Source organism: Syngnathus leptorhynchus, chromosome 12 (genome assembly GCF_054491065.1).
Source record: "Syngnathus leptorhynchus isolate UIUO chromosome 12, UIUO_Slep, whole genome shotgun sequence".
Taxonomy (NCBI): Eukaryota; Metazoa; Chordata; class Actinopteri; order Syngnathiformes; family Syngnathidae; genus Syngnathus; species Syngnathus leptorhynchus.
Genome location: NC_141206.1, coordinates 10,515,648 through 10,542,255, shown reverse-complemented (window position 1 = coordinate 10,542,255; position 26,608 = coordinate 10,515,648). Strand labels below are relative to the sequence as shown.

The window sequence follows — 26,608 nt, the reverse complement described above, 5'->3', positions numbered from 1 at the left end:
AATCCCCAAAGCGGACTTCCTGTCACTGTTAGGTCCTGATAAAAAAAAAAAAAAAAAATAAGCGCTGCACATACGTGTTCTCATCTTGTGACTAAAAGTGATTTGGAAGCACTTTTGATTTCTATTGGTTTGATGACACGCTCCCCAAATGAGATTTGAATGTGCAGAGCTGTGCAGACGAGGGGTTTACTTCATGTTTGGACCATCCTAATTTAGATGAGCGTCCTCATAGGAAATTGTGGGAATAGGATGAACGTGTTCCCGGGTCAAAGCCAAGAGCGCTAACTTCATTTTGGTATCTCGTCAGGAGACAGATTTCAAGTCACTTGGTGATCTACAAATGCTCTGTGTGGAAAAAGTCAACTCAAACAAAGTAAGATTTTTGGGGGAAAAAAAAATTCAAAACAACCCCACTCAAACAAAAACAAAAAATAAAACTCAAGTTGGAACGTTGACTACAAATCAGTGCAAGGAACGCGGTAGCTTTCGTTCTCTTGGAATCCAAAAGCGAGTCAGCAGAGGAGGCGGGGTCAGCATCAGCACCGCTTCCTCCTCCACAGGAAAGAGGAAACGGCTGCTCTGCGAGATGGCCGTGCCGGCTCCTTGCGAACAATACCAATCTCGCTCGCGCAGGAAGCGGATCTGCGTCAGACAGATTTGGCTAAAGGGCCAGCGGCGCTGACCTCAGAGCCGGGGTGGGGCCGGGCCAGGCCGGGCCGGGCAGGGCGGCTGCCTGCGCCGCCACTCAAGCTTTACGTGCACACATCAGCCTGATGAGAGCTGCTTAAGACATTTTGTTGGACTCACGTTTTAAGACTTGATGTTTTTGCCACATTTAGCCAGACATATAAAGATAAGGGAGATTGTTGTCCAGTGTAGGACAGAGCCAACACTCCGTGGTCTCCGAGCTCCAAATAATTGCCATTTTAAAACATTTTCTCAAACTCTGAAATGGAAAATTGTTAATCATTTCAGCAGGACTTGAATGTTTAATAGTAGATTGTTGTCTCGTGTAGGAAACAACTCGTACTTGCCATAAACACTTGAAGTTTGAAAATGGGGCTGGTTTCCATGACGACTTGTATATTCTTGACATTGTTGAGTGCACTAGCAGTGAATAAGAAGATCATCTTGACCATGTTTGGGTTCTGCGCTTTTCCCTCTCAGGATTGCAGCAAATGTTTGCAATCACAAGCAGTGTCACATGTTTTTTTCTTTCTCTTTTCGGTGGGGTTTCCATCCAAACAGGACATCCTGCCATCCAAGGCCTGACACCCTTTTCCTCTAGCAGCCTCCTCCCCGCTTGTCTGATGCCGCCCCTTCCCCCTTTTACCTCGGTGGTCCCGGCGTTTCCTGGTGTAAAGCCGGGATAATGCAAAACGTGTGTGCCCTCGACTAATAATGCGCATATTGGGCTGGCCGATCCGCATCGTGATTTCCCTTGAACGGCCTGCCTCCCTCCGTGTTGATAACCCCTGCGTACTCTCTTGGGTTTTTCCAAATGTTCCTGCGAAAGCCTCGTCCCGGAGTGACTTCATACTCACTCCCGGCGCAAATCCATAAATATTAGCCGGAGCCGGCGGACTCACGCGGGGGATTTGATGTTTCTTCAAGTCGGCTGGAGCCTCGCCAACGTTTGCTGACAGCTTGACAGTTTTTATGGAAGGCGAGACGATAAATGTTGTGGAATGTGCTGTAGTCTTTTCTGGCAAAATTAGCCCTCCCCTCACAGACTGGACATAGAAACAATACAGTAGATTTTTGTCACGTATAGGAAACAGACAGCACAAGCCAGAAATCCCTGCACGATTCCCGTGGGCCAATAGCGTAAATATTTTACTGCCAGACGAAGAAAAACGACATTCGATTTTTGTCACGTGTAGGACTTGCCAGCAATTCCTGCAGCGACAAAGTTTCCCCGGGCCGGAAACATAAAACCGTCATACGTAAAGCATGGCTTCATATAGAAAGTGAATAATTTGGCCGAGACCAACAACAAACACGTGGCGATTGTTGTCACATATTGGAGATTGCACTTTTCACAAACCCCTAATGAAATGAGGGCAGAAAAAGTTCATTGTGAAATATCATCCACGAATCGGAGGGACTTCATTTATGCCCGCCCCTCTCAGCAGTGTCCGGGGGGGATTCGATCCCTGTCGAATTAGCTCACGTTTACTGACAGCTTGACAGCTTTTGCACATGGCTGAACGGCGGCTAAAGGCGAAATGTTTTCAATAGCTCCGTTAGCATGTCATCAGATACGGGAAGCAACCTGGCCGCCACGTCCGACATCATTATGTTAAGAAATAGCTTAGCTAAACCAGAGCGTCTGAGAAAAACAACAGCATTCCCCTCGGCGCGCTCACATTGCGAAAAGCGCGGCGGGCGGTCCGCCGCAGGATGTGAGCAGGGCGCGGCCCAAGGTGGGCGACGCTGTAGAACTCGGGGCTCACCCGCAACTTAATGAACTTGTTTTGAATTCCTTCACCCCCGCGCCGCGGGAACGACATTCCGAGCCTTGAAAATAGCGACTTCAACAAAGACGGGAAGTGATGTGAGAGCACTTCCTGCCCACTCCCCTCTGCATTTATCTGGATCCTGCAGACCGGACCCCCGTGACCCCCCTTGGCGCCTCCTTTTTGCAGGGATTTGAACTTTAAATAGAGGCAAACTGCTTGAGCCAAGATGGTGGACATCTGAGTTGATTATATCTTTATTGTTTCACAGGCTGCTAATAGCTAGCCTAAGCTAATAATGAATACAAACCCTTAGTTTGTTGAATCAAACACGTGCGTTTAGGGGCGAGCGTAGGCCGAAGGACATTTTGAGGGGTGTTGGAAGACAGGAAGCGTCATTTAGCTACCGGTTTCAATCTCCTAGAGCAGAACTTCCGCTGGCCGGCTGCTTCCCCGCAACAATAACACGCAGGTCAGTGTCAGGGAGGACGAGAGGGGCGCCGCAAGAGACGGAATGTGCCAGAAGCGCAAATGCCAATCATTGACACCCTCCTCTCAATAATCAAACGATGAACAGACAGGGAGGGTTACTGGCTGCTTTTGTCTTTGCGGCGGCTTCTAATAAAAGTCAACAATAGTTGAGGAGGACGTGAGCACCCGCAGTAAGTCATGAAAGCAAATATTTGCAAGCGAGCCGGCTATTGGTAATGGCGCGCTAACAGTTCTTTGGCTGCATGCGGTCGGCCGGCCGGCCGGCGACCGGTCATCGCTCCGCATGATTGATTGGCTCCCAGCAACCGGGCGCCTCGGCCTGAGATTGAGTGAGTGTTTCATAATAGTGATGAATGAGCGGCTCCCCTCGCTAACGATTTTCAGCTTTTTTTTTTTCCTAAAGAGTGCTTGCGTTCATTGTGAGGTCCAGTACCTTTCACACAGAACCCAGCAAAGCGGGGCGCTTTCACACAGCGGATGCAGAATTCCGCATTCAGATCATCGAATGCAAAACGGCAGGGCAGGAGAAGCACACTGCTCTGTTGACCCCCCCCCCCCCCAACTTCCACGTGGGCGCCTTTCACACGAAACCCTCAGTTTGACCCCCTCGAAGCTCCTTTTTGGCCTAAGTGGCCTCTACTGCGCTGTCATCTCTGAAAAGAAAGGGACGGGGGTTCCCAAGCCGACAGGGCAGAATTAAACAAGGGAAATATTTGTGCTCAGTGAGAGTCGTACTCTATCCAACGTCAACATATATATATATATATTTATTTTTTATTAGCCCTGCAGTTCCTTTTTCTTGCCGCACTTGATGACCATGAAGTGCATGGAGACTCTTCAGCACCGAGCCAGCTCGAGTGGCGCAGGAGAGCTTGCTCACGTGTTCATTCACTTTCTGGAGAAAGAAAGAAGGAATCAGATCATCTATTATCGAGTTAAACGTTGTCTGGACTTGGATTTGAAATGTTTCTTTGCCATGTATATGCTATCCATTCACCTGTTTTGGGTTTGAATGAGTCGCTGAGGTCTTTCAACGCCGCCAAACTCCCGCTGAGTCGCGGGAAACATTTGGAAACCATAAAAGTATGTTTGAGGTTGTATCAAGATAAAAAAGGCGTGTTACATTTCCGTAAAAAGCAGATTTGTTTACGGAACTATGGACGACTCACGTGAGTTGGTGACGCGGCCGAGGTTACCATGGCCACCCGCTTCCGAAAGGTGGGGGCGGAGCTTCCAGCAAAATCCACTTGATCGCAAGATCGAGAGAACTTGAGCGCAAACTGGCCAAATATCGACGACAGTGGCGGCCAAGTTGTGCAGCATCACCAGACTCATAAACAACTACAGTCGGTAAGCCGCTGTCTATAAAGCGTACAAAGAAAAACATGAAAAAGCCAAAGAGCATTTGTACAACTTGGGCGTTTTAGCTAACTGCTAGCTGAACACGTCAAGTCAAGTGTTTCGTCAAAAGTATAACTTTAAACTCAATTTTTTTTTTTCGGAAAAGAAAAGATTGCTGTGTTATTATTATTATTATTATGATCACACATGAGTGTATAGGTACAACTGCGAAAACACTATTCAATTCAAAATCCTCATTTGTGAGACGGCTACCATGTTCTTAAAATGGTGTCATGAACGCAAATCGTGTCTATTTTGAGCACTTTATTTCTTCTTTTACCTCGCGATGATAATTAAATAAAGACTATGTACATGTATTTGTATGCTTAACCTACCACCGGTGTCTAGTCTATGTGACGTCACGCTTTCGTCTGCACATTTTCCATGGGATTGCTCGCTACTCGTTGCATCATGTTTGCATTTGTCCTTTGATGAACTTGGACTGCGTACTCTTCACTGTCAAGTCCTCCCAAAATGAACAAAAATAAGATATCGCTCTTGAAAGATTTGATTTCTTACTGTTATAAGCACATATTTCCACAACATGTATTTCTCTTTTTAATTTGTAAATTTCCTTTGTGGATTAATAAAGCGCGATCAAGATATCTCTCTTTCTAATTTGTGTGTGTGTGTGACAGCTGGAGGCCAGAGTTAGGGCGAGCTAGATCATCAGGACACTGATGGAGAAGCTCAGGGAAGAGTTTGAGCAGATCGTAGGCGAGCTCGAGTGGCAGGATGTCGCCGACACCCTGCAAGAGTTGTGCTCCAACATCATGTGCGACCCCACCAACACGCCCCCCCCGCACCCGCCCTTGAACCCCCCACCGTCTCCCTTGTACGGCGCCATGTCGTTTGAGGCCCGCCCTCAGCCGGCCCGCTTCCCTCCGCGCCTGCCCTTTATCCCGCACGCCCAGTTAGTGCCGCTTCCCAGTATGAGATACGGGCCGCAGTTCAACCCGTACCTCATGCACCCCTATCACCTCAGCCGCCAGGCGGGGTCTCCTTTCCGTCTCCAGGTAAGTGGATGACAAGGAGGCAGGAGTAGTGCTAGCAAAAAAAAAGACTAGAGTAGGCGATGGCTCAGACTTGCGACCACCATCCAGTTGGAGCTCAATCACAAAAAAAAGGCAAAAGTGAAACTAAGCTTAAGGCTGGATGTTTTTGTTTGCCACGAGAGAGTCGTGTTCATGTTTACATTTGTCCTTTCACACCTTTTCCCTCTCCCCGCAGTACTTACCCTGCCAGATGACGCCTCAGGTGGTCCACAGCCAGCCGTCCTTCAGCTACCCAACGGCGCCACCGCAGCCGGTACACGCACGCACGCACGCGCACATACAGCGATCGGAGATTCACAGGTTTTGATTTTGGTCGGGTGGCCCATTTTGAAACATAAGAACAGCACACACTGACATCTAGTGGACACGTGACACGGCTGCAGCATTTTGTGTCTCCAGAAAAAGAGCCTCCCTGTGGTGCCGCTTCCCGAAGGTGCCACGCTGCACGCCGTCGGGATGCTGTGAGTCCCGCACGCGCAAAACGCGCAGACTCACACTCCCGCCGCTCACATCCTCTTTGCGTCGCAGCAACGGCGAAGTGTTGTACGCGGCGGTGGACGCCTCTCAGGCCGCGCCCCCTCCTCTTCCTCCCCCCACGACCACCTGCTCCTCCAGGTAAGACCTCCGCTGTCTCGGAAAGACACCTCCCATGCATTTGACTCGCGCTCTCTGCTCCCTCAGTCATAAAACCAAGCGCAAGCGGCGACGCAAGCCGGCCGGGGTCAAAAAGCCGCCCAACGCCTTCATGTGCTTTCTCCGAGAGCGACGCCCGGCGCTGAAGAACCAACTGGAGCAGAAGGACAGCGTGGCCGTCAACAAGTTCCTGGCGCAGCTGGTGAGTCGGCGCCACGCTCACGGTAGAATCTCAAACGTTGACTTGCGTCTCAATTCGGTGTTGCCAGTGGACGTCGCTGAGCAAGGAGCAGCAGGCCAAATATTACGAGCAAGCCTACGTGGAGAAGAAGCTGAACGAGCAGCTGTCCTCCGACGGCTCCAGCGCCAGCGACAAAGACGACGCCGTGCGTCCGCGTTCCCGTCGATCGGCCCGGCCTTTTCCGACGTCTTGACGCGCGTTTGGTTTTGTGTGTGTAGGCCACCAAAAAGAAAAGGCGGCGCTGCGATGCCGCGGCCGCTAGCCACCAACACAGGAACGCGGGCGATGACGCTCCCGCTTCCTCCGGCTCGTCTTTCGTCTCCTCCTTCTCCTCCTCGTCCTCCTCGCTCTCTTCGTGGCTGGAGGCCGTCATCTCCGAATCTCCCGCCGCGCCGTGTGCCACCTCGCCCGCTTCTCCCGCCTCGCCCGCCCCCAACAAGTGTCCCGACTCGGGCGATGAATCTGACATCGAGGGCATGGACGCCAAGCTGCTGCACCTGCTGGGATGCTGTTAGTCTTGCTGTTGCTTTTATTTTTGTGTCTTGTAAAATGTGTGTAAATAGTGTATAAAATAATGTCATCGTAATTTTTTTACTCTCCCCCCCTCCTTTCATTAAAACATCATTTGGTCTTACTAGCTTCTTTTGGTTGATTGTTGTGGAGGCCGAAACTTTAGCCAATTTTTTTTGTGGCTACAATTTAAATTGTGGAAGCACAATGAGCACTGTAGAAAAAAAAAGGTAGACAGAAAAGACTTGTGCATATTGGAGTTAGACCCATTTGCGAGACCACCAAGATGTTTATGATGAGATGGCGCCATCTGCCGGTCACCGCAGTCACTGACGTCCGTCGTGTTTGCGGGTTGGAGACCTGGTGCGGCGTTCAGGTACCGCTGCGTGAATGGTAAAATTGAAAAAACACGTGAAGCGTCAACTCACCTCTCTGTCGTCCACATTGCTTATGTAAGATAATGTTCATTAACACAATAATTGCCTACATAAAGTTTTTAAAAATGTTTTACAGTAAAACTGCACAGAGTAAAAAAGGACATTGGCGGTAGAGCATGTTCTAGCCTTTAGGGGGCGCTCGTGTCACGCGGATGTAACTCACCTCAGCCTTTTCGGGTCAAGAAGAAGCAGTCCCAAAGTTTTGGTATTGCCGCGTTTTAAGTTGTGCTGAGCCTCACAAAGCTGCTCGACAGTCTTCAGGTGAGTTATTTATCTTTCCATTTGTGGGTTTTATTAGCGTCAAATGCCACAGTCGTAAAATCCCCCATTACTAACCGATAATGAAAAGCTACATTTGTACGCCGTTCAGTGCTCGCTGCCGTCTATCTCTAAGATGCTCTGTGGAAATCACTCCATACATCTTAAATATAACGCAACAAACATTTGGCCTTTTCTTTGTATGCCATCATGGGAGGACAAACCTGTTTTTTAGGTACACGTGTTCAAGGGCCTTCTGATCTCATTTGCATATTCAAATCCTCCGCATCCTGCCCACATTGACCTGTGCAGCTCAGGTGAAGCGTCACATTCAAATGATCTGCGCTTCAGGCCGCAGTGAGCATTCTCAACATGTACATGGAATCTGTTAAGGGCTTTAAGAATCAAGAACGCCGGCAAATTGAACTCCTGCTAAGAAACAGAAGCCAGAAGCTCAACGGAAGGCGACCACAAAGGCCATTTTCAAATGGGCAACTTTTAAGGTGTCCCCTGAGGTTTAATGGAGCCGCTCCGGAACGGTCCGGCAAACGCGGCGGCGGCTCCTTCCACGGCTCTTGATGTACGAGCTGCGATAATGAGCGCCATTTCGGCTCCATTTGTCCCCACCGCCGGCCGCGCGCCAATAAACATCTACGTGATGGATGGTCATTAAAGTGCAGCAAATAAAAAGGCCCGCTGCAATAATTAAAAGCGCCCAGGCCTGAAAGGTTCCTCAATGATTGCCTCTGTGTCAGAAAAGCAGTGGGGGACAAAAGGACGCTCTGTTCCCCCAGGGGCTTCGAGCTAGGCCGGCGCTGGGCTAACTTGAGCCATTAATGTGACCTATCACCTTAACAACTCAATAGATTAGATAGAACAAAGTAATAATAAACAAAGTAAAACTTACAGGGGCCCGTCAGCTAAGCTAATAGCTGCATATTTAACGCATCAAAACACTTGATTTAGTTCTCGCAGACTGGCTCACCTGGTTTGGTTTTTGCTTCAGTGACTTGTTTCGGTCTTTTGTAGTTGCTAGGCAACACTGGAGTTGTCCGGCAGCTTGGCGAGCCCCAGGCAACGGGTCACGGGGTGAAGTCCCAGGCTTGCTCTAATTGGCTGCAAGTCATGTCAATGTGACAAGCTCGCATGAGCGCTGGGAGCCAAAACACTGGCACATTTTTTTTTTTCCCCCTTGTCACCTTTCTATAGAAATGGCAACCACAAGGGCCTTTTAGCCTCTCAGAAACTTGAACAAAGACATCTTCCAAAACGTACAAATGGAATTATTTATAGATGTGTTTTATTTATTCATGAACAAAGAATGTCGACTTGATGTTTTCATGTGGGTTGGATTGGATATCCTCAAAGGTGCTATCGGCACACGTGAGAAACGGCGACAAGGTCAACAAACGAGTGTACGCAGGTCATGTTCTCAAGGCTGGCATCTGGTCTGTCCTTCCAGTTAAAGCCCCCCCCCCCGCCTCTACAAATAGGAAGTGACAATCAATGGCTCTTCTCTGCTCCGGCAGGGGGCTGAAGCGGCCATATTGATTTCTGCACATTTCCTTACATCGGGCCTCCAAATTCATTTTTGGGAACAGGATGTGTAACTGACATATGTTCTATGTATGTTCGGTGACATCATGTAGCATGACGCTACATTAGCTTGCACTAATGCTAGTACTAAAAGTAGTAGTTCAATTTGGGACGGGGTCACCATAGCAACAAGACATGAAGTTGCTGCAGCTTTTTACGTCTTAAAGGCTTTCCTGGTTGGAGTCTGACATCTCATCTTTCACATTGGCACCACTTCTCTAATGCACACTTAATATCATTCAACACACGCGCGCATGCTCGCTCACGCTCCCCTTCAGGGACACAATCAGGCAATTTATAGTTCACGCCATCTGTTACCATGACAGCGCACCTGGCTGGCCCTGTACACACTCACACACACACACACGCACACACACGCACGGCCACCTGCAAAAGTCCCTAAAACCCTGTTAGGAATTGGAAGAGCAGCTGGAAAGCAAGCCAAGCAGCTTGAGCTGCGAGATAGTCGTGCAGTTCGAATTGTGCTGCGGTCCTTCCACTTCTTCATCTTGCATTTGTGACTCGGCCTCAGATCAGCGCTCCGCGGGCGGGGATGACACGTCGCGGTGCCCGCCACCGTCCCTAACCCCCTGACCTTGGACGGCCCGTTTCCACGGAGACAGACGTTGGCGACAAGCGGGGCCGAGAGGAAGCGAGAATGGAGGTGAACCTCAGCGTCGTGCTGGTAAGTAAAATGACATTTGCTTTCAATTTAGTTCATTTCAATCTATTTATCATTTTAAGAAAAGCTCTTTAAAATTGGAGTCGTAAATAAAATAATGCAAAAATGCATAAGGCAAAAGAAATATGTTTACATTTCGACTGCACCCAAAAAAATGAGTGGCCCGTCTGTTGCAAGACGCATACGAACCACTTCCTGTCCCCATGTGACGTGATGTCACAAGATGGTGAATAAGCTTGAAGTGGAGCTCTGAAGCTCACTTCAACATAGTTACTTGAAAGCCAGATGGCGTCAAAGCACTATACCAGACTGCAAGTATGGGGGAGGATTACTGTACTTCAACGAAAATAGTGACCCAGCTCGCCATCCATCATGTTTATCCCCTCTGTCGCTGTTAAACTTCAAATTGCCGCGACGGTTTCTTACTCCGGAGGCCCCTGAGCGAATCTCATCTCATCACCTCATCAATTTTGAAGACTCTGCTCCGGCGGGCCGCCATTTTACGGCGCCACGGCCCACTCTTACCAGTTTTCACCTCTGATTTGTTTCCATCTTCTGGAACTTACAAATCGAATGCAGTAAATCAGTCGACCTATTTGACCCCCAAGGATTTGCTAGCTGTAGCTCGGGGGTCCACAAAAAAATGTCAGTGAATCATTCTCAAAAGTGTATACATTTGCTAAAAAGTCAAAATGATGACCAGAATAGGCACACTCACATTTGACAGGAGTTTGAATATGATTGGATAATTATGAAGCCATCCCCAGAGGGTAAGAGGGTGTGTACACTTTTGCAACCTACTTCTCTTTTTAATCCCCCCCCAATTGAATTGTACAGCTCTTCACAGTAGTGAGAGGGGTGTGTAGACTTGTTATAATCATTGTAAGTTTGGCATAGATGCACAAAACTTTCTGGGGAAAAAAAAGCTTGTCTTGTTTTTTTTTTTTTTTAGACTAAAGTCATATTCAGTGGATAAAGGTGCAATAATGAGAAAATAATCACGTTAGCAGCTAAAGACGCTTGGGATTTTACGTCAAAGTTAGCAAAAGCAGAGAGTGGAAAGTGTTATTTTGCTGAGTGTGATGACGTCTGCGACCAAATAAATGTGAAGAACGGCCGTAATAAGGCTTTTATGGCCAGCCACAACAATATCCAGCATATAGATTTCTCCTGGGTGGGATTGCAAAGACTGGCAATATACTCGCTGGAGACGCTTCCAACCACAGGAGGACCATTTTTAGAGCCTTTTTATATTTTCCAACCACGTTGCTGTTTCTCAGACTTTCTTCTCTCCTGGCAAGTTACAGAAAGTTGCTGATTTTGTTTTTAGGTCTGTTTTGTCGCGTTGAGCGCGCGAGATGGCAAACGCGACCTCGTCGTTGACTTTGGCGAGCGGCTGCCGAGAAACGTCAACTTTGTCGTTGACGGGAATCGTCGGTGGGTGAGGCTTCCTTCACCGCCTTCACAAATGTCGCACCGGGGCTCCGAATTCCCGAAGCTCGGGAGCTCGCGATCCCGTTGATCCGGCCCCTACAAACAATACAAAGGATGAGTAGCATTGGATGGTTTGGTTCCTTTTGGCTACCTTGTCGACACCTCAGGCAACAAGAACATGGCGCGCTGCAGGAATGTTGACGACGTGTGGCTTTTGACATCTCATCCTGAATCTTCCCAGCCAAATGCCTTTTGCATCAACATGACAGGAAGGAACTGGCAGAGATTTCCTAATTGCTCACCTACGGTCTTGTTGTTTTGGGAGAGAAGTGAAAGGATTTCTATAAAAAAAGATTCCAATTTAAAAAAAATGATCAAATCTATTGTCATGACGTCACTCTCTAAATCTTCAAGAGAAAAAAATGACGTGAAAGCTGCTTGACTCATAATAATAACAATAATAATAATAATACTAAATAATTTTAAACCAATAATAATAATAATCCAAAATAATAGTAATAATAATAATGATAGTTAATAACAATTCTGGGCAGAAAAGAAGACGGGAATGTCCCCGCCGATGTCTCATTGTCGTCGGTTTTTCTCGTCGCTCTCCTCCCTCGGCGGAGGCTTTTCCACGTTGGCGGACTCGGCGGTAATGACCTCCTCCCGGGCTCTCTCTCCTCCCTGCTCATAATTTGACGCCTGCGGGGATCCGCTTGGCACGCTCCACATCAACCTGTATGAATTAAAGCAGGCGCCGGCAAGGAAGGAGCAAAAAGCAGCACAGCGGGAGGCAAGAAAGAAAAAATGAAAGGGGGAAAAAAAGCCCGCCAGCGACTTGACGCCAACAAAGGGAAAACGGAATGAAATATTTGCTTTGGATTGCAACACATCCACGACAAGTGCCACCTCCTCCAGGCGTGGAACAAACCAGGACACAACTTACCTAGTTACTTTGTGACTTGGTTGTTTTGGCCAAGCGAGTTACCTCCTTGTTTGATTGCTCGCCCGATGAGTTGGTCGTTGGTTAGCGCAAGTTGGTAGACTGGTTGGTTGGTTGGTCTAAAATCAGTCGCCCATTGAACTAATAATGGTTCTGCAGAAACAATCATCAGTCCTCACTTCTTCCTTTGTCTGGAGAGCAGAATGGCTCTGCACTCGCCGCATTGGTGAGTCATCGTGACTCACGGCAACAAGTGCGGTCGGTCAGGGGACACGCGTGGGGGAGCTCCGAAGCACCTCGGCGTTTCCATCCCGCTGTCGTCAGCTTAATGGCAATTTGGAATACAAGTGCAAAACAAATCGAATCGCAGTGCCGCGTAAAGTGATGGAGGGGGTCGCCATGGCAACAGTGGACTAACACGCTCACCGTTTGAAAACAGGAAGTGAAGCTCCCCTGGCGTTTCCCAAAAAAATCCATCGCCCTTCACTGACCCACCCATTTTTGTTAGCATAGCAACCGAGGTGCCCCAAAAAGAAAGGAACCAGCCCCACCTGATGACGCTCAGTCTCCTGGACGTTATCAATTTTTGGAGCGAGCGATGCAGCAGCGCTTCCTCGCCGCTCGCTTGTTACTTGATGAACGCTCCGCTCGGCTTGTCGCCGCTCCACTTTTGCCGCTTGTTCAAGAAAATATCTGGATGCTCTTTATTATCCATCAAAACTTTCCATGAGTATATTGCATTGTCGTTTTTGATTTTGAGTTGAACTTCTTTTCATTTTGAGAATGATTCTTTTTTTTGTCCCGTGGGAGTCAAAAGTAAAGCTTTGAAAACTTTGATAGCAACGTTGGCATGAGAAATGATTGTTGGCAGATACGCTGGGAAAAAAAAAAAAAGACAGACGCCGCTCTTTTTCTGCTTCTTCTTCCTGGTTGTCACTCAACAAAGGAATGTTGGCGAGAGGTGTGAAGAACAAGTGAAATGAAAATTCCCAGCACAGCAGCTCACCGAATGCCTGAGCTGCCTTTCGAACTTTCGGAGGCGGGAATTCCTGCAAAATACATTTAAAATACTAATTCAAATGGAAAACATTTAATTCAACATACAAAAATCGAGCTAAATTAGAAAAAAAAAATACAAAATATAATTACAAAATAATCCAAATAGGTATTTTGTAATGCAAATTCTGATTTACAAAATGGGTCGATATGAATGCAAATAATAAATGTCAAAATACTTTAACCCAAAATATAAAACAATTATACAAATAAAATAATGTAAACATTAAATGGAAACTCAATGTATCTATAAATAATATGACATTTGATATAGTTATGAATTTTTACTTTTTTTTTTTTTAAACACGCGCACACCCAAAAAAAAAGTCCCAGCTGTGGATCTTCTTTGTTGTGGCCCTTGTGACGTTCTTCTTCATCTTGTCCATGCTGCTTTCACACCTGTATTTTGCACCCCATGAGCTAATACCTTTCAAGTTTGTTTCAGTCATACCTTGCTTTCAATTGTGTGCAAAGTACTTCACTTTTGATCATCCTTTTAAAAGCTTTTGTCTTGAAAGGTTTTTGCATTGTGCTGCTCCTTCTGGCACGCTCCCCTCGGCCACCGGGGGCGCTGTGAAACATACCGATTTCTTTGCCGAGTAGATTAAGAGTTTGGTGTGCAAGGTCCAACTTTGACGCTAAGTCCTTTTGTGAGAAAATTGAGCCCGGCATTATTTCCCTACGAATACCTCTTGTGACCTTTTTGTTTGTCCGGCCTGCTTGCGCGCTAAAGGTCAGCCGACAGGCGGCGTTTGAACAACATCAGACAAACATCAGAGGTCAAGCCATGAAATATTCACTGCGGCGAGCGGCGTCAGCACTCCTCCGGTAACGGTGAATAATTCAAACTTTCCGACGGGCCTTTTAGCCGAGGGGCGGGGCCGAGGGGCGAGCTAATGAAGGAACAAAAGGGCGGGCGCTGGTGCGTGTGCCGCCGACCCTGGCCGCATTCCATCCCTTTGTGGACGTGGACAAAAGCAAAAGCCGGGAATGCTGGAGCAACAAATGGGGGCAAATCAATGTCATTGTTTCTCCAAAATGAACCTGGATGGTGAAGGCAAATTTATCTGAATTTGAGATGAATAATATCCCTTTCTTCTTTGGCTAAATCTCATTTTCCCGCCATTATCGATTTCCCATTGTTTGTCGCCATCGGGGTGACGGATGAGACTTTGGCGCACTCGTCATTGCTTCCATTTATTCATCTGTCTGGACTGGGACTTTTCTTTTTTTTTTTTCTCTCTCTTTATTCAACGTTCCACGAATGACAACGATGCCCCCCCGTGAGTCACGTTTTCCCGTAACGGGCGGATGGGATGACTCATCCTGCAAAGAGATTGATTGCAAATGCAAACTGCTTCTTGATGATGCTCAGAGATTGCAAAAGTGCTCACACCCTGTACTTGAATGGAAGTAGCGGGCTTTTTTGTTATCTAGTAGTCAACACACAGCGGTAATATGTCTCCATATTCTTTTTTTTTTAAATTCCCCCATGTTTCTTCCTCAGTACAGTAAGAAAGAATGTGTTCTTCCTGAGTTGCCACCACTGGGAGAGCGAGAGGCTTGTTCACAAAACTAACGACTTGATCTTATGGGCGCTCCAACTTTTTCTGATTTCTCGGGGAGCTGCCGCATTGCTTTTGCACACGTAGCGCTCAGGGAAATACGCTGGAAATCTCATTACAGGAATCGTGTTGGCTCGGGGGCACGCGAGGCGAGGCGAGGCTAGGCTAGGCGAGGCTAGGCGTCTTTGCTTGCATGGCAAATAGGCTCCTTCCCACGGTGGGAACGTAGATTTTTTTGGAGAGGCTTGGAGGTCAAGTGAGGCAGTGCCAACACGGACGAGTAATTAATTGCGATTAATCTCACTCTTCCTCAGATATTTGTTATTTTAGCCGATATTTCAATTTTTTTCTTGCAATGCTGACTTTTACCAACTAACTTTATTCCCCCCGTGTGAACTTTAATACACCTTGGAGAATATCTTCATTTAAAGCTAAAGCTTTTTTTTTTGTAATGCTTTGAAAATAAACAGGCGGTAATTGAAAAAAAAAAAAAAAAAAAAAAGATCCTTTCCTCAATGTTCTCTCAAATTGATCTTTTTTTGTTGTTTTTCTCCAGTGTAAACACATTTGCAGGCGTATTTTAGGACCTCTGAGCATAGAGGCGCTTTAATCTGTTTGCTAATCTCCAATTAAAGGGGCCATTAAAGATGTTTGGCCAATGCAGCCGCCACTGCTCCATCCTCCAATGTCTCACACGCACACACGTCCTGCATGGATTGACCTAGATTGAGCCAGCGACTCATTTCTGGAGACACAAAGGAGGATTATCAGAGATTAAAAATGACAACGTGTGAGGATTGAGGAGCCAGGCCAATTATAATTACCGTCCGAGCATTTTTCAAAGATATATAAAAGTCGTAAACAGTCTGCGGCTAATCCAGCGGGTGAAGGTTTTGGCTCAATAAGGGAGGTGCAATATTTTGCAACAAGGGCGAAGGGAACAATGAAAGAAGAAGGAAAGAAGCAAATGCTCTGATGCTGAATTTGCTTTTCTTTTGATCTGACATTGTATGTTCCATGTAAATATATTTGGCCTTGAACTTTGGCGTCCCTGATCTTTACGAGCGAGCTTTCTTATTAGTTTGGCGGCTACTTTCTAGTTTGAATGTGGGCCGCACGACTCCCACCACCGCAGCAGCAGCCTCGGCCCCTTTTGGATGCGCGCCAGCGGCTGTTCGGGGTCGTTAGTGTTCACATACGAGGTGCTCGGGGGCCACTTTGAAGGCCGCTTATCGGCTTTGCGAGCTGCACCTAATAAACGTTTAGCGGGGTTGGCCTGCCTCGTAACCTTGCTGAGATTCCTTTTGAAACGGCCGAGCGGGGGATCGTTTCACGGGTGCTCCTCGCCTTGCAGTTTGAGTGTTGTTTTTTTTTTTATGTGTATTTGACCAGAAAAAAATGCAGTTTTGATTTATCTTCAAACTAGAGAAAATTGCCACATTATGAGTTTTTTTTTTTCTGATGTTTTTCTTCATCTTCCTTTCATGTGAAAAAGCAAAACAATCCATGAAATTGCGCCCGCTAATTAAAGAAAGAAGCATCATGAATGCTGGCTTTGTCTTCTTTCAGTCTTGAGTTGAACTTTTCAAAGTGATGAGATGACAACGGTACGAGTGTCAGCTCTGACCTTTACTGTCCAAACATTGTTTTATGCCCTTCAGTCATGCGCCTCTTTAAAATCAGTATTTGCTGACTATTTGATATTCGACCTCACCCCGGGAGGCATCGCTGTTGCCATTTGAAATCGGGTTGCCTCGTCCTTAGCTAGCTTCTTATCTTCCCTGAGAAATGATTGTGTTTTTTTTTTTTTCCCCCCAGGATGGATGTTGTCGTGACTCAGCTGCGGCCCGACCTCGGCTGTCAGATGGAAAGGTCATGCGTGCGAACAAAATTGCTGGAATGGAAACACATCTGCGACGGACGACGCCACGTTATCGACCGCCGCCTGCCGTGATGCTTAGCAGGTACGTGGCGCTGGGACCGGGCTTGACGTTTTAGAGTTCTTTCATTTTCAAAAGAATATTTTTGCATATTTTCATGAATCATGTAGATTTATAAAAATGGAAGGTTTTTGAAAATGAAGGAAATTAATTTTGCGTAATTTCATGAAACATAGTATATAAATATATTTGTATGAATTGATAAACTGACTTACATTTTTCAGAACAAACGTATATTTTGTGGGTAGGGGAGCGGCGTGCATTTAGGTGTGGGGGGGGGGGCTACCAGGAAGTTTGTAATTAGCACATGTCGGACAGCTGGATAGGATTTGAGCGTTACGTTGTAACTTTCAAGAAAAAAAGTATTACATCATGGGGCCCCCTGACAGCGGGGAGCCCCATTTAACTTTTCGGGGCATAACTCGCACAAAATGACGTCCGGACCGGCACATGTGCTCCCCATTGGGGTGTCGGCCAACGTGAAGCCAGATGAAACGTCGCCGACCAGCGCCCGAGTGTGTGTGTGTGTGGTCCACACACACACATCCAAACGGCCGCAGACGCACACTCAGTTGGCCACAAGCACTTAAACGCTGGCTCGCCAACGCGCCGCAAAAACTTCTGGAAGCCGCCAGAGTGTGATGAGAAGTCGGTGGAACTTAATTACACGTTAGCGACCCCCCACGGACTCGTCAAATTTTGCTCGTACGCGGAGCAGATGTTTTCGACTTGTCTGCTGCTGAGATCATTTTTGTAAAAAATGGATTGAGTGTCTTATTTGCCTGACAAATATTTGTGTCAAATGTTTTCCGTTGAGCAGCTTGCTTATTTTAGAGATTACATCTGCGCGCAGTTTGGCAGCATTCCCGCCGGCGGGCACCACTTGGATGAAAAACTCTCTCTTCACAAACATAATAACTTTCAGACAAGACCATCGATAGAGAGAGGATAGAGAGAAACAAATTTGAACTAATTCCTCCCAAGGAATTCTCCCAATTGCTACCAAATTCAGCCCCCAAGCCAGTTTACCTTCGGCCCATAAAATTTGCCAGATTTATCTTTCATGAACAGACCCACAAAAAAAAAGTCGGGGACAGTTTGCCAAAAAATGTCCATCTTGTTTGGAAGCAGCCATTTTATTTTCAAAAGCCAACTTTGAATTTTTGAAAATTGGGTAGATTTATCTCTCATGAGCAAACCCACAAAAAAAAGTCCATCTTATTTGGAAGCAGCCATTTTAAGGTCATTTTAGCCATTTCTTTTCAAAAGCCAACATGTCCCCAGAATTTTTGGGAATGTAAATCCAATCCTTGAGCAACATGGTAATTTGCTCTTGAGTAGACCCACAAAAAAAAAATCCTTAACAAGCCCCTGCAGGAAGTCTGCCATTGTGGTTTGAAGTAATCATTTTAGGCACTTTTGGGCCAACTCTTTTTAAAAGCTAACTTGTTCACAGAAGAAGAAAAAAAAAGACACTTGTGTGGCCTCTGTGTGTGGGAATAAGTCCAGTTTCCTGCCGGACAGGAAATTCAACTTCCTGTCGTGATTAATGTGACGGCTCTGGTCTTGGCAGGGGGGGGGGGGGGGGGGTGTTTGAAAAGTAGGGCTCCCACCCACACACAGCGTCCCCACATTTCACTTTAAATGTCAGCCTTTGTTAGCAGGCCACACACACGCCGGAGAAAAGATCATTTTAGTGGCTCCTTGCAACATCTCACCACTGAGATTGTTTATTTCTTTAGCGGCTCGGCTACCCCGTCGACCTTTCTGTGGGTTGGCGAGGGTCAGGATCCAGTCAAACTGGTGTTTCTCAAAACCCGTGTCACAAAGAGGAATGTAAACAAGCCAAGGAAGAGACGATTAGATGATTGTTTTTTTTGCGACATAGCTATTTAAAAAAAAAAAGATGAGAAGTGTGAGAAAGAAGGGAAGAGAGAGGAAGAAGGGGTGCTTTTTAAGATTTCATGTTCTCCTCCAGCCCCCACAGTTTGCAGATAATGGTTGCCAAGGTGACTCGGGAGAGAAAGGGAAAGTATGCGGCTCTACTCGCCTGCCTCCGATGAAGTTTTCACTGGCGTATGCAAAGACACACGTAGCATTTGGATACAGCCAAGAGGAAAAAACTCATGTTTATTCAGCCATGGATTTCACATTGTGAAAAAAGAACATGTACAAAATAATGCCGTAGAAATTCAACGAGTCATGACATCAATGACAACAAAGCATTCTCACATTTTTGGTCTTTAAGAACGGAACAAGAAAATGTTCATCGGGATGGAAGCGGCGAGGCCGACGAATGGCCAACTAAAACAAAGAGAACACTGCAACGGACGGCTAACCAGCTAGCCTAGCTAGATAGAGACCGGTCGCATTCTTGGCCTCCGCTCCAGCTAATTGTTGCGGCTTTTGGGCGGGGGTGCACGTGGCGGCTGATTTAAGGCAGCTTTGGCGGCATTGAGTTGGAACTCTTGTCGCTCGACCCCCCGCGGCCTTTGCGGCCTCACGCTGTGGGTAATCTGAGCTTCCTCCTTCTCATTAAGGCTGCTCAAGCCACACGGGAAAGAAATAGCATGAAATCGTATCTGTGCCAAAGTCGCCACCTGCTGCAGCGGCTCGTGTTCAAAATCCATAACGTCCCAGTTGTTAGCGCTGGTGAACTGCAGCTGTTGTTCTTTTTGTTCTTTGTTGCAAACCGTTCGGCCATTAGAAAAAGCAAACGCCGGCGGCTTTCAAAGCAAAAGCATTCAATGGAAGGACGAGCCGGGCGCACGTGAACAACTCATGCCGGTTGTGCCGAGTCAGCACTCGCAGGTGGAAAAAAAGCAGCATCAGCGACAGAAAGCGGCATCCCCGAAACATTGCAGCCCCCCCCCCCCCCCCCCCTCCTCTCACAAAAGTTCCGCCCTCGGCTCTCCTAAGCGGGGTTGGGGGTCAGGGGAAGGAGCTTATTAGCGGATGAAGAGCTTTGTGTGCATTCAGTCCAAACGCATGCCAGTCACTGAGAAAACATCAAAATGGAGGCGAAATGTGCCACGCTAGCCCCATTTTTTTATTTTTTTTTGGTCCAGCATCCATCTCAGAGGTCTTCTCTCGGAATGCCTCGTCACAGTCGAGAGTTCAGTAGCTGATGAAAAACAAAACAAAAAGCCAAAGGAGATCTGGAAGAGAAAAGAAGAAAGTATTAGGTTAAAAAAAAAAAAAAAAAAACATCTTTTAACTGCTATTGTTGGCGGACGTTGGGCTTCCCTCGGGGAAAGACTTTTATTGCCATCTTTCTCCACTTGATGTGCGAGCAAAGCATCAGCCTGAACCGTGGTGCAGCTGAGGTTTAAATAAGTGGCAGGATTAAAGTCCTCGGGGACTGTTTTGAGCGAGGGAGTAATCCGGCGCTATTAGCCGCTTCCCGAACTTTATCCGACGAGGATGTACGCCACGGACGCTCGCCCACGCCTTGTTGTCAAGAGCTGGCAGCCATGTGTGGGTGACGGGTTGGCGCCGCGCCGCCGCCCCCACCCTGGCCGGCCGGCCGGGCCCGGGGCGACTGTCGCCTCCTACGTCGAGCCTGCTCAACATCATCCGAGGTCAGGGGGAGAGCAGCGCTCTTCAGATTTTCATTTCGGGATCAATTCCCCCCCCAAAAAAAATATTCAGACAATTAATTCATCAGCCAAGTCATTAAAAAATGCACAATGCGTATAAAATAAAAATATTTTTTGCCATTTTTTTTTTCAACTTTGTATTTTGTATTCCTTAGGGCTGTGCGAGTGGACCCGTCACCTAATTCCCTACGCTTTCACACATCAGCCCAGAAGACCCGCATTGAAATAATTCCATGGCGGCGCCAATTGCTTTTGACACACGATGGCGGAGAAGTGTCGGATGTTAAATTTCGCACCCTCGTTGCAGCTATTCCCACAGACACCGCGTCAGAGGTGAGGTGGAACACAGCACATCGAGAATCCTGCATTTAGATGAATGGAGGGTGTGAATGGCTTTCTAGAATGTGGGGCAGAACTCTCAGGCTAGCATGCTAATCAAATACGTCGTTTATAAAATAAAATGTGGCTCTTAGACAAAAAAAAAGAATGATAAGTGCTTGTATTTACACTGGCGGAGGCAGCACTTCATCACAGAGCCAGCGAGTTACACTTGTGAATTAGCATAGCATGTTGCTAAACACAAAAGATTGGCTTTAGTTCACACATGAATGGGCGGCGTGGCGTTGAAATGAAAAGTCGCAGGAGCCCGCAAAAATGTCAACGCTCCAGAACCACACCCCGGCAAAACCAGTCGGAAGCCGTGATAAATGCTTTCCAACGGGGCGGCCTCCTCCTGGCCTGAGCCACCGAGAGCGTGACCTCATCAAAGGGAGGCGACGGAGAGTGGATTAGCCCGGCCCAGGCGTTGCGGCCTGCCCCCCCGTCTAATTGGCCAACCGTCTTGGAGTAACCTCCCCCACAGGAGCAATAAAAGTATCCTATTCTACTTCAATTACCCTCTCTGTCCTCTGGCACGTCCCCGCAGTCACTTAACTAACCCATGCAAACCCGCGGCCGGCCTGCTGGCCGGCCAGCCCCCCTCCTCCCAGGACCTCCCGCCAGTCGCCCGCCTTAAGAGCCACTCCGACATTCCTTTGTGTCCAAAGAACCCGGAGAAAGAGTCCGAGAAGTAAAGAATTGAAAGGTCTTGGAGCTTGAGACCATTCCCACAATACTAAACTGGAATTCCCACGGCAAGAATTCGAGTAATGCCCGGTGGTAGGAACATTGAAGACCGCGTGGTATCCCACCCCGCATCTTTTGGGTTTCTCACTGCATTCCCATACACAAAGAGAACCCCAGTACAATTAGATGGAATGAGACAGCATTTCAATTTGGACGAGCTTGCCGGAACTCGGACAAAATGGCTGCTTCCAATTAAAATGGCCGATTTCCTGAGGATTTGTCTGAACTTTTGAAATCTTCCCAGTGAATGCAAGCGAGTGACGTGTTGTCCTACCTTAGGGACAGCTTCGGGCTTCAGGTGGGCAGATGCTTCCAGGTGCTGACGAAGGCGGTGGGGATGAGGGAGTACGGCACCGTGGTGATGCTGTTCCACGCGTCCAGCGTAGGGTCGTAGCAGTCTAAGGTCTTGCAGCGCTGCGTGCCAAAGTAGCCCCCCACCACGTAGAGTTTGTTCCCGGACGCCACCGCCTGGCAGCTCATGCGCTTGGCCGTCACGTCGCCCACTTTAGTCCACTGGTAGCTCTCGCTGCTGAACTTGTAGGCCGAGCACGCCGAGAACTCGGTGTCGCCGCCCATGACGAAGATCTGGTTGCCCAGGACGGCGGCGGCGGTGTAGCGCCAGGGCTGCGGGCAGGAGGCCGGCACGCTCCAGCGGTTCTCCTGGGGGTCGTAGCACTGCACCTTGGGCAGCTTGTCGTGGGTGACGCTGGTGCCCCCGAAGGCGAAGAGCTTGAGTTTGACGCTGACCACGGCCGCGTTGCTCACGCCCTCCCTCAGGGGCGCCACCATGGTCCACTTGTTGGCCGCCGGGTCGAACTGCTCCACTTGTTTGAGCGAGACGGACGGCGAGGCGGGGAGGCAGCCGGTGGCCGCCGTGTGACCGCCCACCACGTACAGGCAGTGTTTGAGTTCGGCCGAGCCGTGGCCGAACCTGGCGATGAGCATGGGCGCCGCTTTGGACCATTCCTCGTGGACCGTGTCGTAGACCCAGACGTCTTTGGAGACGCCGTTTTCCGAGCCCCGCCCCCCCGTGATGTAGACCTTACAGGCGATGGCGCAGGCGCTGAATTCTTTCCTCGGGCTGGGAATGTCTGCCTTGGGAATGATCTCCTTGGCCTTCTGGTCCACCAGGTACAACTTGTCGCACATGAAGGTCTGGCCGCCGAGGAGGAAGAGGGCGTGGCTGGTCTTGCGCGGGCGGGCGCACTGACTGTTGACCACGCCGTCATTCTGCAGGATCCTCAGCTTACAGCGGATGGCCTGGTCCACCAGCTCCTTGCTCCCGGCCTGGGCGTTGATCAGCTCCTCGGTGGAGACGTTCTCCATCAGAAAGATGGCCGGCAGCAGGGCCAGGCGGACCGTCCCCAGGAGTTCCGGGAGGTCGCAGTGGCGCCTCTCCAGGTCGTAGTTGATCCAGCTCAGGGCGGCTTCGTATACCAGCCGCTCGTCCTCGGTCTCCAGCTCTTCGTGGGACAAGAGCTGCACCACCATGTCTTTGGGCAGCTGTAGGAAGTCCTCCGTCTTGCAAATGGCTGGGAAGTTGCTGAGGCACATGCTCCAGGAGAGCTCCGACAGCTTGGTGCACTGGTGGGCGTCGGAGAGCAGCAGCATTCCCAGGCAGTTGGACGGGTGAAGGTTCCTCTCCAGGAACTCCGCGCAGGCGTCGCGGATGTCTTGGAACTCCAGCATGTCGCCGGCCTCCAGCAGCGACTCTGCGTTCTCCTCGTTGATGACCACCCGCGAGGTGTACGCGTAGTCCAGCAGCAGCTCCAGCACCTCCGGGTGGACCGAGTCGTGGAAGTCCACCTCCCTGGCTTGGCTCTCGCGTAGCCCGCCGCTGAACATGGCCTCAAAGTAGCGGCTGCAGGCGGCGAGGACGGCGCGGTGGCACGGGAAGGAGCGGCTGCCGGCGTGGAGGAGCACGTCGGTGAACAGACGCTGCTGCCGCAGGGAGTTGAGATGCATGAGCACGCTGTCGGCGTACGACGACTTGTGGAACAGGTAGATGTTCATGGAGCCGGTGCTGGCCCGGGACTTCCGATTCTCATGGACGCACACGGACATTTTCATCGATTCTGGAAGTAAAAGAAAGGAGGGATTGGAAAAAAGGAAATTCTCAACTCACAAGTTTCAGCACACGCAAGAGTTTCTGAAATCAGAGATACCGTCGTCGTCATCCGTCCGCTGAGGATTTGAAGCATCAAAACAATTGGAGGTGACCACGAGGTCCACACGCGGGAAAACAGATGCCGGGAATTCCGGCGAGGACGATTAGGATTGACGTGTCGCATGAGTGCTTTTTCTCACTTGCTGGCATTCCAAGTATGCAAGCAGTAAAAGTTCACACGGCCGCTGGTTAGCTTTTAGCTTCGGGGGAGGGGAGGGTGCTAACTAGCGCTTTACTGCCAACAAGCATTTTGAAGACAGGATGCCATGGATTAAATACGCTAATCCCTTCTTATTTGCCCAGGTTAAGGAACGGGCACCGCAGCCAATGGCTACAAAAAACAATATAATCAACAATGTTTTTATTTTGCAGTTCCAGCACAACATCATCATTGGACATCTAATGTTTGCGCAATCTTCCAGCCAACCCGACTTTCACATGTCACAGTGAGCATGGAGAGCAAATAGCAAACAAAGCGCAAAAGCATCGGCCCGGCAAGACCGGTTGCATTCCAGCGCCGGCAAAGGCGGCGGGCGACGCGTCACCTCGTAGCCGCTGGCTCGGCTGTGTGCGCTTTGCTGGATCACAACTGGATTCTGGTCTTTTGATGGATATTAGCAAAAATAGGGACTAAGTTCAAACAGCTGTCCTTCACTCTGCATTGATGGAAATCATTTCCTGCTTTTCCCCAAAGAAAACAAAACAAAACAATGTGTCGCTAACTGTTGTTCCCACGCTCTCAGATCCTTTTTTGTGTGTGTATGACATTTAAAGTTATGGGTGGAGTTTTTTTTTTTTTTTCTGTAAATAATGACTTAAATCACGCCGTGAGCACACCCTGACAATCATCAGGCGATCCGACTCACCGAGGTCCTTTCAAATTCACAGCCGGCGACCTTTTGAAGTGGACGGCACGATGCATGCGAGTAAACAAGTTGTCTTATTTCTTTTTTTTCTTTTTCTGTTTGGACTCACTCTAGATTGGTCCTAATAAACCACAAATGGCACCAAGGAGCCTCCGGCCGCCATCTGAGGCCCGGATGGCTGGCTGGCTGCATGTAAACTTGAAATCATTGCCAGGTGTCCACAATCACAATGTGAAAATGGAGGAGGGGAAGTTTCCTCGCAAGTAAACATGGGGCTCAGATGGGCCACTTGGACCAGACAAAAAGGAGATGATGCAGCGGAGATCATTGGTCAGCATCCAAACCCATCTGGATCTAATTTAGCGTCTCGGGCCAGCTGTCGTCGTTGGTTGCGCACGCGCCGGCCGAAAACCTCATTTAGTCGCCGAACACCGGATGTCGTCCATTTTATGTCTTGGGAAAGACAAGATCTTGCCATAACCAAGGTGACCATTATGTCCGTGTCATATGGAGCAACCATTATCCAGCCAAAGTACAAATACCTGACAGCATTTTTTTTTTTTTTAACTTGCCGTCACAATATTGTTAATAAATGCTCATGTGATTGCTTCTGTAAAAGATCACTAATCCATGTTGTGACAAAGATTTGATCTGTTGAATTTGTCTTACCTGCCTTCCGAAAACATTCATTCGAGTACGACTTGGAATGTTTTGAAATAATGATGACCTGCTCTCACTTTACTGGCAAATGTACTTAGTCACTGTGAAAGGTGAGCCTCTTTCTATTGAACACCAAACAATTGCTCTGTTGTGCAACTGGCAACAGGTCGGAAAACAATTAATGTTAATTGTTTGTTTCATTGTTAAGTGTTCTTTGTGCAGTCTAGTGAGAGCGAGCGCCTCGAACTGCTCCGTCGCTGCCGGCCGGCATCCGACTGAAATTACGACTGTTCCAAAAGACGTCCACCAAGGCTTAATGACCAAAAAGAAACTCCAATGGTTTGTTTCCATTGCTACTAAATGCTGACTCTGGATCCCATCCGGATTCAATTGAGTTCAATTCATTCAATCACACAATTGATCCTTTTTGCATCACTCTCATGAACCTTACAAAGTACAAATATATACATAGGTACATGCGTGAGTGAAAGATCCAACTGTAGTCATGTGATGGAAGCATAATAAAATCAGGTGATGCTTGCGTTGAAAACTATTTCCTGTAAAGTCGTATTATCTTTCACCTACTGTATTGCCCATCCAAATGTCTATTTCCAATTTGTGCGTTACTGTATTACGCGACGCGACTCAATATTTGATGGCAGTATTTCCTTCTCGTGGCTGGCTGGCTGGCTGCTCTTTGTTCCTGTTGCGTTGTGAGCTGCATACTTGTTGTGCATGGTGTAAATAATAATGCTGCTTGTTCCCTATGTGTACATCAGAATGCTTTATGAAGTAGCAGAAAAGATTGTTTCTGAAATGAAACGATGTTCTCTCTCACCGACCTCTTTGGGGAACGCAGGAGTTCAACCTCGCCCGGAGAATCTCTCGGACATACCCGCGGTGAGAGAGCCACGATGCGGCCGGCGCCTCCCCGGTTCTTCTTCCGAGCTCAATCTCGTCCCAGTCCTCCTGCGACGTGACTTGTACGTGTCGACTTGAGAGCAAGACGGGGATCTTGGAGGTGATGATGGCGAGATGGTGGCGTCTCGTCTCGTCGCTTCTTCCCTTGTTGTTCAGCTGAGACTGACGCCTGTGCGCTCGCTGGTGCTTTGGACTGATTGGGCGGGGTTGTGATTAGAGGCGGGGCAAATTCAATTCGGGGAGCCAATCAGGTGGGAGCGGCAGGGAGGGATGTTGGCATGCAAAAAACAAAACGTGCGATAGTTTGAATAAACGCACAAGCCATTCATCATCATTTGCCTCCAATCTCCGTACATTGAACAAGTCAGTGTGTTCATGTGGATGTGTTCTTGGAACTGATGAGATCATGTAAAATGGGAAAATCCTGTTGGAAAAATCCCCATAGAATGCCTATCTATGCAAAGTCGACTTTTTATACACACTTTATGTGTGCATTATAGTTAAAGACAGTTAAACCTCGAAAGCCAGAATTTCTAGTTCATATTTCTGTTCATAATTTGGGCCA

At 48.2% G+C, this 26,608-nt stretch overlaps 2 protein-coding genes and 2 long non-coding RNA genes across 11 annotated transcripts; 2 read left to right on the top strand and 2 right to left on the bottom strand.

The window, feature by feature from the left end:
* Window positions 1–3,731: 3,731 nt before the first annotated feature.
* On the bottom strand, window positions 3,732–5,090 carry LOC147048425 (uncharacterized). The gene is made up of 3 exons (XR_015067765.1): window positions 4,121–5,090; window positions 3,949–4,001; window positions 3,732–3,846 (listed from the first exon to the last, which is right to left on the bottom strand). It is a non-coding gene; the product is annotated as an uncharacterized LOC147048425 (long non-coding RNA).
* Window positions 4,014–6,905, top strand: LOC147048424 (uncharacterized). Its single transcript, XM_085926334.1, has 8 exons — window positions 4,014–4,301; window positions 4,991–5,368; window positions 5,583–5,660; window positions 5,807–5,868; window positions 5,936–6,022; window positions 6,089–6,242; window positions 6,310–6,426; window positions 6,500–6,905. The coding sequence occupies exons 2-8, from the start codon at window positions 5,033–5,035 to the stop codon at window positions 6,794–6,796; spliced, it is 1,131 nt and encodes a 376-aa protein (XP_085782460.1). The 5' UTR covers window positions 4,014–4,301; window positions 4,991–5,032; the 3' UTR covers window positions 6,797–6,905.
* Window positions 6,906–7,365: 460 nt separating this feature from the next.
* LOC147048422 (uncharacterized) lies at window positions 7,366–26,277 on the top strand. Of its 7 annotated transcripts, none has more exons than XR_015067748.1 (6): window positions 7,366–7,489; window positions 9,615–9,767; window positions 16,584–16,729; window positions 20,460–20,637; window positions 25,331–25,461; window positions 25,982–26,277. It is a non-coding gene; the product is annotated as an uncharacterized LOC147048422 (long non-coding RNA). The 7 variants fall into 7 exon arrangements; XR_015067745.1 differs by having other exon boundaries at window positions 24,577–25,461; XR_015067747.1 differs by having other exon boundaries at window positions 25,345–26,277.
* Window positions 18,367–26,235, bottom strand: enc1 (ectodermal-neural cortex 1). 2 transcript variants are annotated; one of them, XM_085926240.1, is made up of 3 exons: window positions 25,708–26,235; window positions 21,704–23,504; window positions 18,367–19,863 (listed from the first exon to the last, which is right to left on the bottom strand). In XM_085926240.1, the coding sequence occupies exon 2, from the start codon at window positions 23,497–23,499 to the stop codon at window positions 21,724–21,726; it is 1,776 nt and encodes a 591-aa protein (XP_085782366.1). In that variant the 5' UTR covers window positions 23,500–23,504; window positions 25,708–26,235; the 3' UTR covers window positions 18,367–19,863; window positions 21,704–21,723. The 2 variants fall into 2 exon arrangements, with proteins under 2 accessions (XP_085782366.1, XP_085782365.1); XM_085926239.1 differs by lacking the exon at window positions 25,708–26,235 and adding an exon at window positions 24,463–25,661.
* Window positions 26,278–26,608: the final 331 nt, after the last annotated feature.

Coding starts and splice junctions, on each gene's coding strand:
- LOC147048424 (XM_085926334.1), top strand. CDS start 5,033: ATGGAGAAGCTCAGGGAAGAGTTTGAGCAGATCGTAGGCGAGCTCGAG. Junction 5,369..5,582: donor GGTCTCCTTTCCGTCTCCAG/GTAAGTGGATGA, acceptor CTCTCCCCGCAG/TACTTACCCTGCCAGATGAC. Junction 6,243..6,309: donor ACAAGTTCCTGGCGCAGCTG/GTGAGTCGGCGC, acceptor CGGTGTTGCCAG/TGGACGTCGCTGAGCAAGGA.
- enc1 (XM_085926240.1), bottom strand. CDS start 23,499: ATGAAAATGTCCGTGTGCGTCCATGAGAATCGGAAGTCCCGGGCCAGC.